Here is a 19637-nt window from a genome sequence, read left to right as displayed (position 1 = left end):
AGTAAGAAAATGGAGAGAAAATGTAGTTACTTGGTATCAGAAATCATATGATTAAAATGCTAGAGACAGAAGGGATTTTTGAGGATCCTATCATCCAGTCCCCTTCGCTTTCAGACAAGTAAACTAAGGCGTATAAAATAATATATAATAAATATATGTGATATTTATATAATATTATATGTAATATACATTTATAATTATATTATATATAATTATAATATACATAACACATTACATATAATTATATATGAGTATATATAATATAAATAAAAATAAATAAAATATGTAACATAGTAATACTTTAATATTATTCAATAATAATTCAAACCTTTCAGGTTTGAAGGGTAAAAAGAAACTAACACACCCAGGCTAATTTTTGTGCCTTAGGATCCCAATAACAAACTTACCCACTAAACTCTACCTATCTCTGTGCCAAGAAGAGATTTAACAGAGAAAATGTTTTACCATGGGACCCGAGCAGTAGTTTGGCAGGCCTCAAGCCAAAGGGTTTCTTCTGGGCAATAACCATGTCCCATTAGGCCTGTAACCTTTTTAAAAAACTTCCTCCTTCCATAAGTTCTGAAAGAGAAGTTCCATTTCTTTTACTGTTCTGCATATGTAATATTAATAAAGAAGCATTGTGGCAAAGTAGAAAAAGTGGTGGATTCAGTGATAGAAAAAGTGAAACCCTGCTTCTGTCGTTCATTCTCTGTGACCATAAAAGGAGTCATTCGATTTTTCTGAGCCTAAGTTTTCTCATTTGACAAATGGGAATAATAATGCCAGCAGAACCAACCTCAGGAAAGTGGTTGTTGTAAGGGTCAGTTGAGAGAATGTATCTAATACATTTTTAAAACTTTCAAACAATGTAAAAATGTCAGATGATGATGATGATGATGATGGTGTTCAGCCATTTTTCAGTTGTGTCTGACTCTTTGTGACCCTATGTGGGGTTTTCTTGGCAAGGATGCTGGAGTGGTTTGCTCTTTCCTTCTCCAGCTTATTTGACAGAAGAAGAAACTGAGGCAAACAGGGTTAAGTGACTTGCCCACATCACACAGCTAGTAAGTATCTAAATTCGGATTTGAACTCAGGTCTTCCTGACTCCACACCCAGCACTCTATCCACTGTGCCCCCTTGCTGCTGCTGCTGCTTAACAACCTGCAAAACCTATCTTAGGAGAGCGGTTGTTATAAGGACCAGTGGAGAGAAGGTATATGAATCACAGTCGCTTTGCAGACTTTGAAATACTATAACATGTCAGATGATGATGGTGATGATATTAGCATGTGACATGGACACCAGTAAATGGTTAAAATTGAAGAGAAGCACCAACTGATTGTGTGGTGCCCACACGCAGTGCCTGGTACTACATAGTAAACACTGAATAAATACTTGCAGAATGACTTAATGGAGTCTTTTTTTTTTTTTGCTGATGACCAGGTTGTAATGACAGGGGAAAGTTCTAGTGTTAGAATTTTTCTCCTTCCCCCAGAATTTGATGGTTATATCCATGCACTGGTAGCTTAAATGAATGCTAATATGAAAGGGATTTAGCTACGTGAAGTGCTTACAAATTCTTTCCTATATTGAATTTCTTTGTTAGTGGAGGCAAAAAGCGCCTGGAGCAAAAGAAAGTGCTGAGCCAATTTTCTGTTTAGACATAAGACAGGGAGGCTTTCAAATAAATGAAAATGGTCAGGTGGTGCGTATTTGTAAATAATGAACTGAATGTATGTTCAGTACCTAAAGTAATCACCTGCTGTGACTTCATGCAGTTCTATTGTAAGTATGCACACATGCTTGTGGAAAATGCCAATGAATGCTTTTAAACATTTGCATCAATTTTGGACAAGCTATTAAATGAAATATTTCTCTAACTAACAGCTCATAACTTCTAAAAGAGAGTAGAGAGTTTGAAACCTGAGTCTCTGGGAATGTCATAATTTGTTTCTATTCAGCAAAGGGTTGCTAAGCCCCTCCTAGGTGTCAGGCTTTGTGCTAGGTGCTGGTGTTACAAAGATGAAAATCAATACTGGCCCTACCCACAGAAAACCTGCAGTCTAGCAAAGGAATGAGACATACATGCAAATGCCTGTCATACATGTTAGAAAATTATTAGATGCATGAAGCAGGACTGAAAGATGAAAGCAGGGAAGGATCAGTTTTATCTGGGATGATGAAAGAAATGTCAGCAGAGGTGGATTTCTCAAAAAAAAATCATTTATTTATTTATTTTTAGTTTTCAACATTTACTTTTATAATATTTTGAGTTCCAAAATTTCTCCTTTCTCCCCTACCCAAGATGGTGTGCAATCTGATATTGGCTATACATGTTCAATCATATTAAACATATTTCCACATTAATCATTTTGTAAAAGAAGAATCAGAGCAAAGGGGAAAAAGCATGAGAAAGAAAAAAAAAACAACAGAAAATAGTATGCATCTATCTGCATTCAGACTCCATAGTTCTTTCTCTGGATGTGGATAGCATTTTTCTTTTTTTTTCTTTTTTAAAATTTTTTAAAAAATTTTATTTACTTATTTATTTGCTAGGCAATGGGGTTGAGTGACTTGCCCAGGGTCACACAGCTAATATGTGTCTGAGACTGGATTTGAACTCAGGTCCTCCTGAATCCAAGGCCAGTGCTCTATCCACTGCGCCACCTAGCTGCCCCCTGGATAGCATTTTTCATCATGAGCCTTTTGGAGTTGTCTTAGATCATTGCATTGCTGAGAAGAGCTTAGTCTATCTAAGTTGGTCATCAACAATGTGGCTGTTACTGTGTGCAGTGTTCTCCTGGTTCTGCTCACTTCACTCAGCATCAGTTCATTTAAGTCTTTCCAGGTTTTCTGAAATCCACCTGCTGATCATTTCTTATGGAACAGTGGTATTCCATTACATTCATACACTACAACGTGTTCAGACATTCCCCCGTTGATGGGCATCCCCTCAATTTCTGATTCTTGGCCACCACAAAAAGAGCTGTTATAGATATTTTTGTACATGTGGGTCCTTTTCCCATTTTTATGATCTCTTTGGGATACAGACCTAGTAGTAGTATTGCTGGATCAAAGGGTATGCACAGTTTTATAGCCCTTTGGGCTTAGTTCCAAATAGCAGAGCTGGGTTTTGAATGAAAATGATAAAATTCAGTTCAGCAAGCATTTACTGGAAGGGTGTCAACTGGTGGACGTCCAGAAGAAGGCACATTTTGGTCATGGACGAAATAGTGGGACAAAATTAAATTAGGGAACAAATACAGTTCAGCCTGTCAGCAAGCATTTATTGATCACTTACTCCGTTCTAAGCACTGTGCTATGTACTAGGGATGCAAAGAAAGTAAAAAACAACCCCTTTCCTTAAGTATCTCCCATTCTAAAGAGGGAGACAACATGTAACTAGCTTGTGTGTATAAGCTATCCACAGTTTATAGTGTACAAAGGAAGCACCATGACATGAGACTGGGAGGAAGGCACCAGGTCGTGAAGAGCCCTGGAAACCAGGCCAAGGAGTTCATCTTGTATCCTGAAGGCCATGGGTGAAACACTGTGAAGGTTTTGCAAAGATGTGATTGGTCAGACTCATGCATTATTTACTGCGACAGTGGTAAAAAAAAAAAAATGAATTCTGGGGTGGAAAAAAACTAGAAGCAGGGAGAAGAAAGAGTTAGGAGACCATTATAATAATCTAAAAGAAGATCAACATAGGCCCAAACCAGGGTAGTAGCCTCAAGAGTAGGAAGGATTGGAAAAATGGGGAAGGTATTTTAGAGGAAGGAATCTGTTTGTCTCACCAAGGGTTTTCAAGTTGCTTTTATTTAACCCTTTTTCTCCAACTGAGTTCTACCTCATTAGTTTTTCTAATCTATTAGCAACATTTAACAACTTACTGTACATGGGAGTGAGAGAGAGGGAAATTCAAAGATGCCTAAAGTTCCCATCCTAAGAGACTGGAAAAATGATGGTCCCTTCAGCAAAAATGGGAAGGTTATCAAGACGGAGCATGTTTTGCATGTCAGATTTGTTTGGTTTTAGATGTGTCAAGTTTGAAGTATTGGCCAGATATTTAAGTAGAGTTGTACTGCAGGGAGGAGGAAACAAGGGATTAGGGAAGAGATCAGGACTTGACATACAGATTTGAAGGTCTTCTCCAGAGAGGTGACAAACCTTTGTAGTGGATAAAATTTCAGTGGAAAAAGAATACAGAGAAGAGATGCCCACATTAAGGTGATAAAAAGAAGGAAAAGAAACCAGCCATTGATCACATTGTTCAGTGAGATAGGAAGAGGGAGAAAGCAGTGTCATGGAAACCAAGAGAGCAGAAAGAATCAAGAAGTACAAATGGTCCCCAACATCAAATAAATCAAAATGCCGGAACTGAACTGAGTGCTGGTGGTACGAAGAAAAGCAAAAACAATCCCTACCATCAAGGAGCTCCGATCCTAATGAAGAAGACCACATGTAAATAACAAGATACACACAGAATAGATGGGAAAGGATCTCAAAGGGAAGGCACTAGACATTGGAGTGACTAGGAAAATCCTATTGCAGAAGAAGGGATTTGAGCTCAGAAGGAAGCAACAGAGAGGTCAAGGAGAATGAAATTTGAGATGAGACTGTATTTTAAATGTGGCAGGTAAGTCATTGGTTCACTGGTGACCTTTGGAAAGAACAGTTTTCAATAGAATGGTGAGATTGGAAGACTTTATGTGGAAGGTCAGGAAATTGGAGGCATCAAGTGGACACTGTCCATCTTAGACAGTTTAGTAGCAAAATGACCAAGAGACCGAGCAAGAATTATAGCTTGAAGAATGGTGTCTGGGTCAAGGAAGGTTTTTGTTTGTTAGGACAGGAATGATCTGACATGTTTTATGGAAATATTGAAGATGGTGGACAAAGCCAGAAGGACATGACTAATGGGAGTGATTGGCGAGGTGACATAATGAGTAGTACATTGGACTTGGAGTCAGGAAAACCTGAGTTCAAATCCTGCCTCAGACACATAATATCTTTGTGATCCTGTGCAAGTCACTTATCCTCTCCTAGACTCAGGGTCCTCATCTGCAAAATCTGGATGATACTGTCTACTTCACAAAGTTGTTATGAGGATCAAATGAGATAAAATACATAAAGTACTTTGTAAACCTTAAAATGCTATATATAAATGCTGGCTATAATTATAATTATTACATTATTATTAATAGGTCCTAGAAAACATGGGAAGGAGTGGAAAGGGTCACAGGTGGGGATGCTCATCTTACCCTCTCAGACATGAAAATGTGAGTAGAAGACACCAACAGGGAAGTTTTGAGGTTATCGAGGTAGCAAGATGAAGACACTAGAGTGAATCTCCCTGATTACACATTGCAGTAAAAGTTAAGGTCATCTGTTAAAATGGAGTAGAGCAGATGTTGGGGTTGTGCATCTTGAGGTTTAGAACAGCTGCTGTGGGGGATATGACAGGGAGTTAGTAATGCACTTATAATGGACCCTGTCAGCGTTGCTTGGGGACATCCTGGAGTATTGCTGTTCTTCTCTGGAGTAGAAGGGAAGAAAGTAGATAAAGGGAGGCGATCTAAGGTTGGTATTATCAGGTAGAAATCATTAAATCCTTAGAAGACTCAGGATTCAAGGGGGGAGCAAAGATATATCATTGAAATGCCTCACTATAGGTTCAGAACTGTCAAAGGTCAATGGGAGGAAGATCCAGGAAGGCATGCTGAGAACTCACAGCATGTTTAGGAGGTATATGAGGGTGGGAAGACCGCAGGTTGTGGTCAGAGAAGAAAATACTTAAAAAACAAAAAACATGATTTTGGAGATTGAGTCATTTCCTAAATGGTGAGCTCAGTGCAGGGAATAATAATCCTAGTAGATGTTAAAAGGACAGAAATGGAAGTCATAGTGACTGAGCAGGTTAAGGAATTGAGAGACTAAGGGATATTGGGAGGGTCATCATTTTGAACATTAGCACGGACGATGATGGGATAGAAGAAAGAGAAGAAAGTAAGCTGAGTCCTGACATCATTGAGGAAAGTGAGAGAGCATCCTGAAGGTTATGGTAGCGGCAAGCATCAGGAGAAAAAAGATGTAGTGAACTTCAAAGGAGCAGTATTTGTTGAGTAATCATCCTCATCTGCTGTACAGTAACAGATGTGTATTATTGTGGTTAAAATGTGGTTTAGATGTAACACTCAGCAGGCATAAGAGGCCGTCTGTATCCAGTGTTGAGGCTGTATATTTAGTGCGCACACACACACACACACACACACACACACACATTCACTCTCTCTCTCTCTCTCTCTCCCTCTCCCTCTCCCTCTCCCTCTCCCTCTCTCTCTCTCTCCCCCTCCCTCCCTCCCTCCCTCCCTTATAAGTATTGAATAGGCAGCCAGATAGACACATTACAGCTAGAAGCCCTGGGCACATGTGAATACCATTCTTTAATTTGTGGCCACAGCTGCTGTTTGCAGAGATCCTTGCTTTTGGCACCTCTCACTTTTTAACCCTCTGTGGGCTGAAATTCAGTCTTTGTTTCAAAAGAGGCAGCCAATTACTGATTGCTGATGGTGAGGCTGCTCTCTGTGTTGCCGTTGCAGTCCATAATTATGCTACATTGCCAGGGGTTATGATATAGTGAGTCTCGTAGTATTGCTGGTACCTACTCTAACTTGAACTTATTCATGCTACCAAAGAATGGTGCAAGTCTGAAGATGCTAATCTTTACACCAGGAGTTGCCAACCTATGGCACATGTGGTACAAAAGATGACTTTTTTCCGTGGTAGGTGTGGTTGGCATTGGAGATCGCTAAAAAACCTTTCCCCTAAAGCTCTCTTGCTCTCAGGGCTCATTGCTCCTGTCATGTCTGGATGACAGGCAGCTGTCATACTAATTCTATTTCTCCCTTAGGCTCCTCTGGTCTCCACAGATGTTCCCTTTAAAAAGGGTTGAGATGGAGCCTGATGTTTGTGATTGTGAATTCTTGTTTAGACCTGGCCCTCTCTGGAATTCTGTCTGGCCCATCATAGCCAAATGTGGAAACCAGTCCTGGCCATCAGTGTCTTTGGTTACAGGGTCTGATTGAGACAAAATAGAAGGTGAAGGACAAAGGAGAAAAACATGCGGAATTTGCCTCTTTTTTTTTCTCCAGATCTCTTAGAAAAGTCCCGTGTTGTTAAGCAGCCAAGAGGCGAAAGGAACTTCCACATTTTCTATCAGCTCCTGTCGGGAGCCTCGGAAGATCTGCTTAGTAAGTATTTGTCTTGCTAGTGAAGCTGCCACAGTTAGCAGTCACCTTGAGAGTGTCCATGATTTCCACCCACTTTCTTATTTCCCTTGAGTTTTCATATGCAGAGGAGGCCTGCGGCTTTTCAAGTGGGCCCACTTTGTTGCCATTGAGTTACTGTTAGGTGGAAGACGTGATAGAATGAGTGAAGGAGGCATGGTGGAAGGGAGTTGAACCCAAGCACCTTATCGATGATGCATGTTTGTGTTTGTGACCCATTAGATAAACTCAAACTGGAGCGGGATTTCAGCAGATATAACTACTTGAGCCTGGACTCTGCCAAAGTGAACGGAGTGGACGATGCAGCAAATTTCAGAACAGTTAGGGTAAGTACTCCTATCTATAATGACAGATATCCCAACTCCGCATCTCTGGAACTGACTTCAGTGGTGGCTATGGAAAACCCAGATTGTTTTGTAAGATATAAACTTCTAGGGTGGTAAGTTGTTGTAAGAATGCTTCAGCTTTTTAAAAAAAAATTATTTATTTTTGTCTAAATTGATGATTTCATTATGTGATGATGGAAATGGTGAAATCCCGCCTCCACCTATGCAAGTTAGCAGCTCCTCTATAACTTAGAGTTTTAAAGAGCTGCCTGGGGAACTGAGAAGTTAAGGAACTTGTTACAGTCGTTCATATAGATTTTGTCAGAGGCTAGACTCGAACTCTGGGCTTCTTGATTTCAAGTCTTTTCCTGTATCCACTGCCATACTGCCCCCCACCCTTTTTTGCTTTATTTACTCAAATTAATTCCATGCCATAAGAGTGGCATTTCAATAGCATTATCACTATAAAAAAGGAGTAAGACATTTCCTTCTTAAATTACCCTGAGGTTCTGGTCTTTGAGAACTACTGAGCATTGAATCATAGGCTTAGTTATCAAATTTAGAACTGGAAGGGACCGTTAAGCCTATAGAATCCAAGCCCATGGTCTTATAGATGAAATTAAGGTAGAGAGAGGTTAACTGAATTACTTAGGTGTCTGGGGCAGAAATTGAACCCAAAATTTGTTGGACTCAAAAGTCCAACACTTTCTACTATGCTTTAGTTCCATATGTTTTCACAGTCCAAATTGAGTGCTTCATTTCCAAGGGAGGGTATATGAGACAGATTTTATGAAGGTAGAAATGAAAAGAGTTGGCAACAGATTGGATATGGAAGTGGGGTGTCGAAGAGTGTGTAATGGAGGATGATACCTCTGTTGTGAGTGATTGGGAGCATGATGGTGCTCTCATCAGGAATAGAGAAGTTTGGAAAGTTCATATTTTTCCATTGCATTTGCCCCTAATGTGTATTTCTTTTCTGAAATGACTTTTAAAAACATTTCTCTTTAGTTAACAAAAATCACATGCTTCCTTTTCCCAGAATGCCATGCAGATCGTGGGCTTTATGGATCATGAAGCCCAGTCTGTGTTGGAAGTAATAGCAGCAGTGTTAAAACTGGGGAACATTGAGTTCAAGCCTGAATCTCGAGTGAATGGCTTAGATGAAAGCAAAATCAAAGATAAAAATGGTAAGTCAGTAACTTTTGTGTTGCAAGTTTGCTTTGAACTTCTGCCCAGTTTTAAGTCTCAGACATGCAGTTTACCTATATTTTTTGGTAGCTCCATCTGAACATTAGTTCACCTGGTATTTAAGCTGCACCTAAATGTAATCCAAAGGAAATTCTGAGCATATATGAATGCTTGGAAAAAAGTCAGTTGGAATGAATTGGTAGTAGAAGCTGATGGAGAAAGCAGTTAAAATTTTTATGATGATTTCTTCGAGTGTGTTATGCAATATACAGAGTCACATTCTGGGTTTTTGTTTGTTTAATTTAGTTTTTTTTTTCTCCACAGAGCTGAAGGAAATTTGTGAGTTGACGGGCATTGATCAGTCAGTCCTAGAAAGGGCATTCAGCTTCCGAACAGTTGAAGCCAAACAGGAGAAAGTTTCGACAACACTAAACGTGGCTCAGGTAAAATCCCAAATCCCAACTGAATTCCCTTGTTGTCTAAGTAAGGAGAGTGGTTTTGCTGCCTTTTTTAACTTCAATTTTCGTGAACATGGTGGACATGTGTGTCCAACGGCAAAGACAGTCCAATATAGTAGTCTCCATAGCCTTTATATATGGTGTCAGTTTTATTTATGTGTTTGTTTAAACAAAACCTTATTTAAATCAGCTTTGCATTTCATTTTTTTCCTTGCTTAATCAGACCAAGAACTGTAAGCATGGTGACTTTAGTTTTCTCTTACAAAAAGGATGTTAAAACGAATGTTTCCTTTATGTGCTGCTGAGCTGTTCTTTCGTAGTGGCACTACTAACTGCATATTTCAGTGGTTTTTTTCTTTCTTTTTAGCAGTGGTAGCAATAATACTGATAATGATATCCTGTGCTTGTAGAACACTTTTTGTGTTTCAAAGTGCATTCACATGCATGATATAATTTGATCTTCATTGTGTTCAAAATAGGGAGTATAGGTATTCTTAGCCCCAATTTAAAAATGAAGGAAACAAAGATAGAGGTTGCGTCTCTTGCTCAGTTTCTCACTAGCCAGCAGACTAGAGCAGAGCAGAGCTAGACCCAGGGTTTCCTATCTCACCATTACTGCACATTGCATTTGCTTAGTCTTCGTATATGCTTTAGTCCTTCAGAATAGTGGAATGCAGGGTGGGGTTCAGCTGCTTGCCTCCGTGGGTCAGTCTTCTGCGTACTTTCCTGTCATATACCTGGAGTAAAGGTAGATTCAGATCATAAGCTGCGTACACATCTATATTCCTCACAGGATAAATACTCCTTTTTAGACCCCCGCAAAAAATACATGCTGAGGTTTTGTACATTGTATAAATTAGGGGAGAGTCTTATCTAGCAACCCCCAAGAAATGTCAACAATGTATTTTCCATTAAAAAAAAGGTTGGCTATTTCTCGTTTTAGAAGAATTATTTTTTATTGTAGTTTATACTGTGTTTCTTACTAGGTGAATTAAGCTTGTAGTCACCTTTTTCTTATAGGATCATGAAGTTAGAGCTTGAAGGAACATTTTCCCTCCTTATTTCTGATATGAAATAGTTGATAGAATCATAGGCTTAGAATGGAAAGGTAGCTCAGTATTCAGCCAGACCAGCCTTCTTCCCAAAACACGTTTTTTTTTTTTTTTTGGTCTGTAGCGTCTCTAGCTTTGTTTGAAAAAATCAAGTATAGTGATAGGTTTTTTAAAAAATGTGTAATGAGTGTTAAAAAAAATTGTTTCTACCAATCCTTTTATGTCAAGTGGAGGGTTTCTTCTCCCTCCCTTTCCAGTGAGTAAGGAGTTGAATTTATTAACTTTTCCTCATAGCTTACATTCTTCCAAACTACTATCATTTTTTAATGCCCCATGGCTTTCACTCCCTGAAGTATTCAGATCTTTTCTTTGATATGGTGACTCATACGGAATTAGAATTTCAAACATTAGATGGTATTGAGCAATACTCCAGCTCACTCTGGCAGGCTCTCAAGGCTAGAACCTTGAGGCTCTCCAAGATAATTTCCCACCTTTTCCCAATAAGGACCCTCTACTCAATATTTCCTGGTTGATGCTCCAGACCCCAGTAGATAAATGGACTTTTCCTTTCTCAGACTTCCTCTTTTTCCTCCTTGCCATACTCTCTCCATCCCAAGTCTGTAACCTGTCTGCCAATCAAAAGCAGCAAACATGCTCTGTTTAACACAAAAACTGATAATAAAATCCTCCTGCCTAACACTGGTTTAAGGAAAGCAATGATGGCACCATAGGAAGCATTTAACTGAGTTTGTGTGTGTGTGTGTATGTATACACACACACACACATACAAACACTCACACATTTATACGTGAAACAGAAAATAGGAGACCCAAATAAGTTGGAAACTTTCCTACAGATAACTCCTCAAACATACTGCCCCAAAGCTCTTTTCTCCCAGTTTTCACTTTCTTAAAATATCTTTACCCTTTACTTTTTTATGTAGTTTCCTTTATTCCTGTTATATACTCAGTGTTCTCAACGTATATCACCTTAGGTCTCAGATTCTATAGCCCTGTACCTTAACATGACTGAACTTTCTCCTGTGAAGACCCCGTTCTGATTCTGACAGTTGTGTCTTACAAGGCCCATTCTGTTTGGCCTTGATTGAATAATCAGGCTTGATGACTTTTAAAGGCACTTTTGTACCTATTCTCCCAACAACAGTGAAAGATAGGCAAGGTAGATATTAGCCCCGTTTTCCTGATACTGTTCAAAGAAAGCAGTTAGCATGGCACATGTGAATGCTGGTGGGGTGACTGACTTGACTAGAGGTCTGGAGTGTCAACCAGGAAATAGTGAGGTCAATAGTACAATGAGTACTTCCAGGTTACCCCACTGGAATATCAATTTGCCATAGGTAGGTCACCCATTTGGTGTGTATGACAGACGACAGAATTGTTCTAACATGGCAGAAGAGTTCCAATACTTTTTACATAGGCTGCTTTCTTTCCTTATCTTAGACACTTAATAAATGTTTATTGATCATTTGATTGATCTGCTATCCAGGTTTTCTCAGCTGCAGAGTATAGATTTCTTTTGTAGAAGTGTCTTGTGTATTTTAGGGGACTTGTAAAACTTTAAACTGTAGAGAATAAGGAAAGTGAATACCTATAAAATAGGCCTGATTTTCATTTTTTCTATTATTGACCTTTGAAATTTAGTAATAATAGCAACAATAGTAATAATATTTATAATGCTGTAAGATTTGCAGAGTGCTGTATGTGTTGTGTCATTTTAGTGTCGCACCAAACCTGTGATGTAGGTGTTATAGAAACAAAGGCTGAGAAATTCTGTGACTTGCCTGGGGTCACAGAGCTAGTCAGTGTCTTAGGCAGGATTTGAACTCAGGTCTTCCTGACTCCAAGTCCAGTGCTCTAATCCGTAGGACTACCTTCCTTCCTAATCTTAGCATTAAAACTGTGAACAGTAGTAAAGGCTTGTTTTAACAAAGAAACCAAACCAAGACTCTTATGAGTTTAGGAGATAGTCTTCAGGTAGAAGGTAGGAAACTTATAGGAATCTGTGGTCAGTTCCTAAAAAAGTTCAGCAAAGAAAAGTATAATTGAAATTCCTTTAAAACATTTCTAGTGGGCATGTGTGAATATGTGTTTGTTTTACTTATTGTTTATTCATTTTTTCTTTCTCCACTGCAGTTTTCTTCTCTTCCTGTTTTCTTTTGATTTTGTTTTTTTTTGTGAATAGAGTCTGATCCTCTGAAGAAAGCTTTGTCTGACCTTTGATGCATCTACTTCCTTTTTTATGGGCCCGGAAGGATTTCTGTATATAATTAATATATAGTGCATTACACAGTAACATATATAAATGTTAGCCATTTTTATTATTTCAACATTTTAAAGGGTTTTAGGACCTAGGTTGAGGTCAGGTCCAGGCAGTCTACCTTCTCTTTTTGTAGCTGCTACTAAACAATTCATTCATCTAGCAAGCATTTATTAAGTGCCTACTGTGTTCTAGTCACTGGGGTAGGCACAGGAAATACAAAGTGGAAAAAAGCTGGAACCCCTGACTGCAGGGGGCTTACATTCTATCTGGGGAAACCAACATGAACACAGATAAATAAAATCAAACTATGTACAAAGTAAATTTAAAATAAATTTTTTGGGGAAGGCACTGGAGATTGGAGAATTGGAGGGGCATCAGGATGGGTTTCCTACAGGAGCTGTTACTTCAGCTGAGGATTGTCTGAGGAAGGGGTGAGAAAGAATGGAGTACTTTCCAGGCTCAGAGGGTGACATGGGCAAGGAATTTAAAATGGCCTCTACAGAGACTATTATGCAGACTGGCTTGACTAGAATGTAACTTACATGAAGGTAAGTAAATGTGCGATCAGCCTAAAAAGATAGAATGGAGATTGTGAATGGATTTTTAAAGCCAAATGGAAAAGTCTTTATACTTTGTGCTAAAGTGGATGGTTCTTAATCTTTTTTCCTGTTATGGACCCCTTTGTCAGTCTGGTGAAGCCTACAGGCCTCTTCTTTGAATCGTGTTTTAAAATAATTGATGGAAAGCATGTGTGTGTGTGTGTGTGTGTGTGTGTTTATTCCTGTCCAAGAATGTGGATTCCCTGAAATCCATCCGTGGACCCCAGGTAAAGAGGCAAGAAAAATCTATCCATGGACCTCTTTCTAGGGGTGAAAAAGAAATACTAAATTTCTTTAGCAAAGGATGAAATGGTCATACTTGTGCTTTAAGAATATTATTTTGGTACCTGTGTGGAGAATGGATTAGAGAAGAGAGACTGGAGACGGAGAAAGGAATTAAGAGGCTGGATCAGGCTAGAGGTAATAAAGGCCTGAACTAGGGCAGTTGTGTTAGGTATTGAGAGACACTGTGGAGGTAGAAGAGACAGCAGGGTAGCTTAGTGGTTAGAATGCAAGGCTTGGAGTCAGGAAGACCTGAGTTTAAATCTTTTCTCAAATACTTAACAGCTGTGGCAACTGGGTAAGTCACTTAACCTCTCCCACACTCAGTTTCCTTATTTGTAAAATGGGAATAATTATAGTACAGGGTTCTTGTGAGAATCAAATGAGATAATATATGTAAAATGCTTTTCTAACCTTGAGATGTTAAATAAAGGTTTGCTGCTGCAGCTAAGACATGACATTTGACTAGGTTTAGGCAGGCAAGGAAGAGTAATTAGTAGCCTCTTATAGTAGAGTCACATAGCAATTAGAGTTTTTCAGGTATCGATAACTGAGAAAAACAGGGACATCCTATAATGTTTACTTATGGTTTTTGTGAAATAAAATAATCTTTAAAAATTTAAGCAACATAAATTAGTCAAGTTCATTTCTTACTTAATAACTATGAAGTACTTGTACCCCTGGAAAGTGTTATAGAAATAAAAATTTCCAGGGACAAATGTTGTACCTCGTTGCTGAGATAAACTCTGATTGTCCCTCTCTTTACATATGTGTGCATTGGCTTCTGACCTTTTTTCCAAGTTCTGTTCTGAAAGATCTTACTGTTCTAACAGATCCTGTTTGTTGGTGTTACTGCTGGGGTCTTTTAGCATCACTTTAATTCCAATAGCTTAGCATATATTTAGCTCCTAGTTAGAATACAGGTATTTTTAAATACCTGGTTAGTTCTTCTCTGCTCATCATAATGAGCACTAAAGACAAACAAGGTCTAGTTTTTCCTGCCGTTAGCCTAACCAAAGTTCTAGGATGCAGGACATGGTGGTTGTTGCTTGCCTGCTTCCTATCTTCCTGTTACATCTGAATTGTGTTCTTGAGCAATTGCTCATTCCTTCACTAAGGATCTCTGCATGCATCTGGAAGGAAATAAAAATCTTTTTAAAGGGGCCAGATTCCTTCTGCCTAGTTTTAAACAGTTAAACATGTTTTCTCATAATGCCTATGAAAGTAGTGATTGTAGTAATTGTACATGTGTATTTTTAATAGGCTTATTATGCCCGAGATGCCCTGGCTAAGAACCTTTATAGCAGATTGTTCTCCTGGCTGGTGAATCGAATCAATGAAAGCATCAAGGTAATAACTGTGTTTGAACATAAATAAATCTCTTGTTATAACAATGGAAACTTTAAGGTACCAGTGGATTAAATATTACTAATTACAACTTAAGTAAATTAAACATAATATTTTCTTAGGTAATCAGCATTTAAAAAAATAGTTTTATGGAGATTAGTTTAAAGGAGACTTGATTGGCATATGAATGAAAACATTTATTAAACACTTGCTATGTACTAGTCACAGTTTCAGTAAATAGCTAAAATACTCCAGTCCTCCTTTGCTTTTTATTTTTTGTATTTCAATATCAAAATATTTTAAAATAGCGATTATTAACCATTATGTTAAAATGTCTCAGTAGAAATAAGCAATTAGTAAAAGAAGCAATGGACTGAATGGGTTTTAGAAAACTTGGATTCTTGCCCTTCCTGCTGCTAACCAGCTCTGTGACCTTTAGCAAATCACTTAGCTCATTTGTACTTTTATCAGTAAAATAAAGAGGGGAGGGAGTTTTATTCTGAGCCAAGAGTAGGAAAAAGCACAAGAAACTGCCAGCTGCCTAGAGCACAGCAGGTAGAGAGATGAGTGTAACAAGCTCCACATTTTATTATAATATAATGCATGTTTTTTTTAGTGCTAGAAAGGTCTGCTCTCCATGGCACATAGGAGGAATTTATCTTGTAAGTCTTAAATTGCAGTGAAGGCTTAACATCTGTGATATATAGTAACATGAGGCACATGATTTTAAAACCTTTCATTGAACATGCAGATGTGTTGTTATATATCTCTTGTTTGGAGCCAGGAGCCTAAGAGACTCTTCTAGCTCTAAAGTGCTATAAATCTTTAAATTAAGGACTTTTATGTCACATGGACTGAACTTACCTACCAATAAAATTTCTGGAAGAATCATTGCTGATTTATAATCTTTTTCATACACTTAATAAATTAAGCTCACATCCTTCATTATTGTTGTATTCTTTGTAAAGAAAACCATGGGGTAATGAATTCATGTGATTTGTCCCTAGACCTCATTTTGCTTTGTTAATTTTATGGTAATGATTTATTTCAGGCTGAAATTATAACTCTTGTTTCTTACTTAAGGCACAAACAAAAGTGAGAAAGAAGGTTATGGGAGTTTTGGATATTTACGGCTTTGAGATTTTTGAGGTAAGTTGGCTGAGAGTTAAATTATTTGAGGGTAAATTTAGACTATCCCTTAGTGTCCATTAGCCTCAGGTCTGAGTATACCATGAGCTTCATGCAGATTTAGTTAGGATTTTCCTAAAGTTAAGCAACACCATGTTGAATGCAATGCTGTTCTTAAACAATTCATTCTTAGAATAGCAAGTAAATTTTAAAAGCACAGATTCAAACTTTGTACTGTGATCCTGCACCTACAGAGTACCTAGATATTTATAGCATGCTAGTGTGTGTATTCATTTCTATAATTCATGGGAGAAGAAGGCAGTATGGGCCTATGGAAAGAACACTAGCTTGAAAAGTAGGCCTAGATTTTAGTCCAGATCCTGCCATTAACAAGTTATGTGCCCTAGAGAAAGTCATCTAATGCCTCTGAGACTCCGTTGCTGCATCTATTAAAAAAAAAATGGGTTGTGTCATCTCTAAGATCCCTTCTTATAGACATGATTCTATAACCTGAGTTATGCTGTGAAGGCTGAAATGATTTCTCCTGTATGTATTAATATTCATCACTGACGAATAGACCATTATATTAAATGGTCTATTCCATTATATGTGGAAAATATGACAGTGCATGACACTATCGCCTGCTTGTTCATACACAATTCAACATTGATAATGCAATAGTAAGTATTATAATTCAGTGTTATGTGACTAAATGTTAATAATTTGCATGTAGATATGGGACAGCTAATTAAAGTCTAAGAACTCGTATGTTCCTTGTTTAAAAAGGAGGGAGGATTGGAGTCTGTGTGTCCCTCAGCGTCTCCTATAACTTAAAAATAACCTTTTTTTCCCATGGATTTGCCAATTCTTACAATTGTTTAAGCCCTGCACAGGTTCAGCAAAGATCTTTCAGAGTAGATGTTCTGTATGTATTGATCACTAGAACCATAGAACAATCTGGAATATTGGAAATGTCAGGGCACTTCAGCCTAATACTTGTCTGAAAGGATTTGTAAGGGACTTGTTGCATAGCAGGGATCCTCCTCTAAGAGTGAGATGGTTTATTGTATCCCCTACATCAGGCTACACATATGCGCGCGCGCACACACACACACACACACACACACACACACTCTTTCTTTTACCTGTCAGGAATTAAAACCAATATTAATGCCTCACTTCTCTCCTCTCACTGTCCATGCCCCTAAGTAAAGTTTGAAAGTGCTCCTGCTATCACTTCCCAGGAGTGAGAAAGCATTCTCCTAGACTGGTACCTAGAACCTACCCACTGGTGATGCTGTGTGTTGTGGTCCTGGCTTGGGGCCAGCCACCACAAGATCATTCTTAGACTGCTTGCCATCTCATGTCCTGGGTCGGTCACTTTGTCCAGACCTCCCTCTTCTCATTTGTAAAGTGAGTAAGTTGACCTAAATCATCTCTATGATCTCTTCTAACTCTGGAATTTTTGATCCAGTAAGGTTGGAAGAGCACCAGGGGTATGCTGGAGCCAACTCATATCAGCAGCCAATTGTTAAATTTTCAGTGTGAGCATTTATACCTCATAAATCAGCAAATAATACAAATCAGGGCTTGATTTATTGTTTTGTTGAATATCTAGACCTAAGGAAGTGATGGAGAAAATGTTCATCATGCAGATTAAACTTAAGTAAGTCATGCATATATTTTTCCCATGGGGAGCCAGTTGTTAAACATTTACCAGTCCGCTCCTATATAGCCTATGGAAGATGAAGTACTTCAGAATAATCCCTCTTTAAGTTAAGAGATCTATCATCCATTAGCAGACCTTTTCATTGCAAAGGACAGTACAGCAATTCAATTCAAGAAACAATTACTATCGTTCACATCGTATCAGTAAAGGATTACAGATGCAGAGTTTTTTTCTGCATCAGTCTCCCCAGCAAAGCCTTGTACAGAACGTGGCCCTTTTCTAGCAAGACTTTGCCTCACTCCCACTAATGGAAAGAATGAGAGAGGCATTATGTTTCATAGTTGGCAGAGATAGAATTGGTCTGCCTGGCATACAGCTTTTCTGAATTTCGACATTTTTGATAACAGGGCAGATGGTGAACAGAGCTCTCACTTGAAGGAAGTTTAAAAAAAAAAAAAGGACATGCTTCCTGATGTTTTGAAAAACAAGGAAACTGGAAGAAATTTTCTTTGCTGTCTCAGCACAGTATCTCTTAGATGATTTCTAAAATCCCTTCCAACTCTGGATTCTGTGACCTATATTCTAAACTAGCCCAAATTTAATTAGAATTAGTTGGGGAGAATTTTCTTGGAACACCCTAGCATATAGCTTCATAATGGACCCATTATGGTCTTTCACTTAAATTTTGGTTGAATTGATTTTGTGTCTATATCTAGTAAAACACAACTTCTTAGGGAGAAATATAAGGGCTTTAACCCATCCTTACCTGTGTTCTCAGCTCCTTGACTGTGCCTAGCACAAAGTAGGCACTGAGTGAAGGTTTTTGAGTGATTGTTTTGAGGTCCAGGAGAATTCTTTTAAGTGAAAATGTGATAGTTTCATTCCTATCAAACTGAACTTTACCTTTTTATTTACATTGTTGGGGGTAACTTTGACTTTGAGAAGAACCAGGAGTAAGGATGAAGTCTGCTCATTTTGCTATTTGGAATTGGAAGAAGAGATCTCTTTTTCCAAGGAGAGATTTCGTTTGTTCCAGAACAGTGGTCTGGGGCTCAATTTCATGACAGAATTAATGCTTCAAATTCTATTATAATAAGAGGGTGATGGAATAAGAAAAGTTTAAGCTCTGCCTCTAACAGGCTTAACTACTGAAACCGAGACTGCTTTATATCTCTAGAGGCCAGTTTATTCATTTGTGGTAGGAGACAAATATATAGCTCAATATCCTAGTGGTTTGTTGATCTTATGATGTGGATATTCTTCCAGTGACACAGCTTTGACACTAAGGGTTGCCAGTGGAACAAACAGGCAATCATCTAGGCAGTGTAGACTTGGCATCTGGAAGATTTGAGTTCAAATCCTGCTTCAGACACTTCCTAGCTGTGTGACTACTGGGCAAACTTAATAAGCTCTGACTCAGTTTCCAAAAATGAGGATGATAATTATAGCACCTCTCAGAGTTGCTCTGAGGATAAAATGAAATGATATGTGTACAATACTATATAAATGCTAGCCATTCTTATTTTTTTATTTTAATTATCATCCCTTTTGTTATGTGAACTCTCCCCCACCCCCTTTTTTTCTGGTCATATATTTCTTTGATGACATCCTTCATATCAATTCTCCTGTAATTCCTTGTTTATAATGTGTTGCAATCTAATCACACCCATCACATGCTTCCCCCATTGTGCTTTGGGTGACCCTCAACTTTCCTTCTTTGGGGACTGTAATTTTATGTAACTGGCAGCCATCCAGTATCTAGGCATTTATTAAATACCTACTATTTGCCAAGCATTGTGATAACCTTTGGGAAGATACACGTTTTAGATAAAAACACCAGTTCTTTAGAAGCTTGTAGTCTGGGAAGGGCTATCTCTACAGATAATTATTACATGATAAATCCATTAAAGGTCTTGGAGGAAGGTTATTACCAACAGGAGGGATCAGATAAACTTATCTGGATACTTGAGGATTGGGCTTAATTGCCTGTATTAGTTGGGTGGTCCCACTCTAGGAGCT

At 38.4% G+C, this 19637-nt stretch overlaps 1 protein-coding gene across 4 annotated transcripts in view; it reads left to right on the top strand.

Moving 5' to 3' along the window:
• MYO1B (myosin IB) overlaps positions 1 to 19637 on the top strand; it is a 220278-nt gene that overhangs the window by 148286 nt on the left and 52355 nt on the right. For all 4 annotated transcript variants that reach the window (XM_027865829.1, XM_027865831.1, XM_027865832.1 and 1 more), the window contains exons 8-13: positions 7155 to 7253; positions 7512 to 7615; positions 8655 to 8802; positions 9128 to 9246; positions 14738 to 14824; positions 15905 to 15970. In XM_027865829.1, coding sequence (XP_027721630.1) covers positions 7155 to 7253; positions 7512 to 7615; positions 8655 to 8802; positions 9128 to 9246; positions 14738 to 14824; positions 15905 to 15970 — 623 coding nt within the window. The remainder of the gene's footprint in view (positions 1 to 7154; positions 7254 to 7511; positions 7616 to 8654; positions 8803 to 9127; positions 9247 to 14737; positions 14825 to 15904; positions 15971 to 19637) is intronic.

This window comes from Vombatus ursinus, unplaced genomic scaffold, assembly GCF_900497805.2.
Source record: "Vombatus ursinus unplaced genomic scaffold, bare-nosed wombat genome assembly UNPS02014779.1, whole genome shotgun sequence".
In the NCBI taxonomy this organism is placed as follows: domain Eukaryota; kingdom Metazoa; phylum Chordata; class Mammalia; order Diprotodontia; family Vombatidae; genus Vombatus; species Vombatus ursinus.
This window is presented reverse-complemented; position numbering and strand designations above follow the sequence as displayed.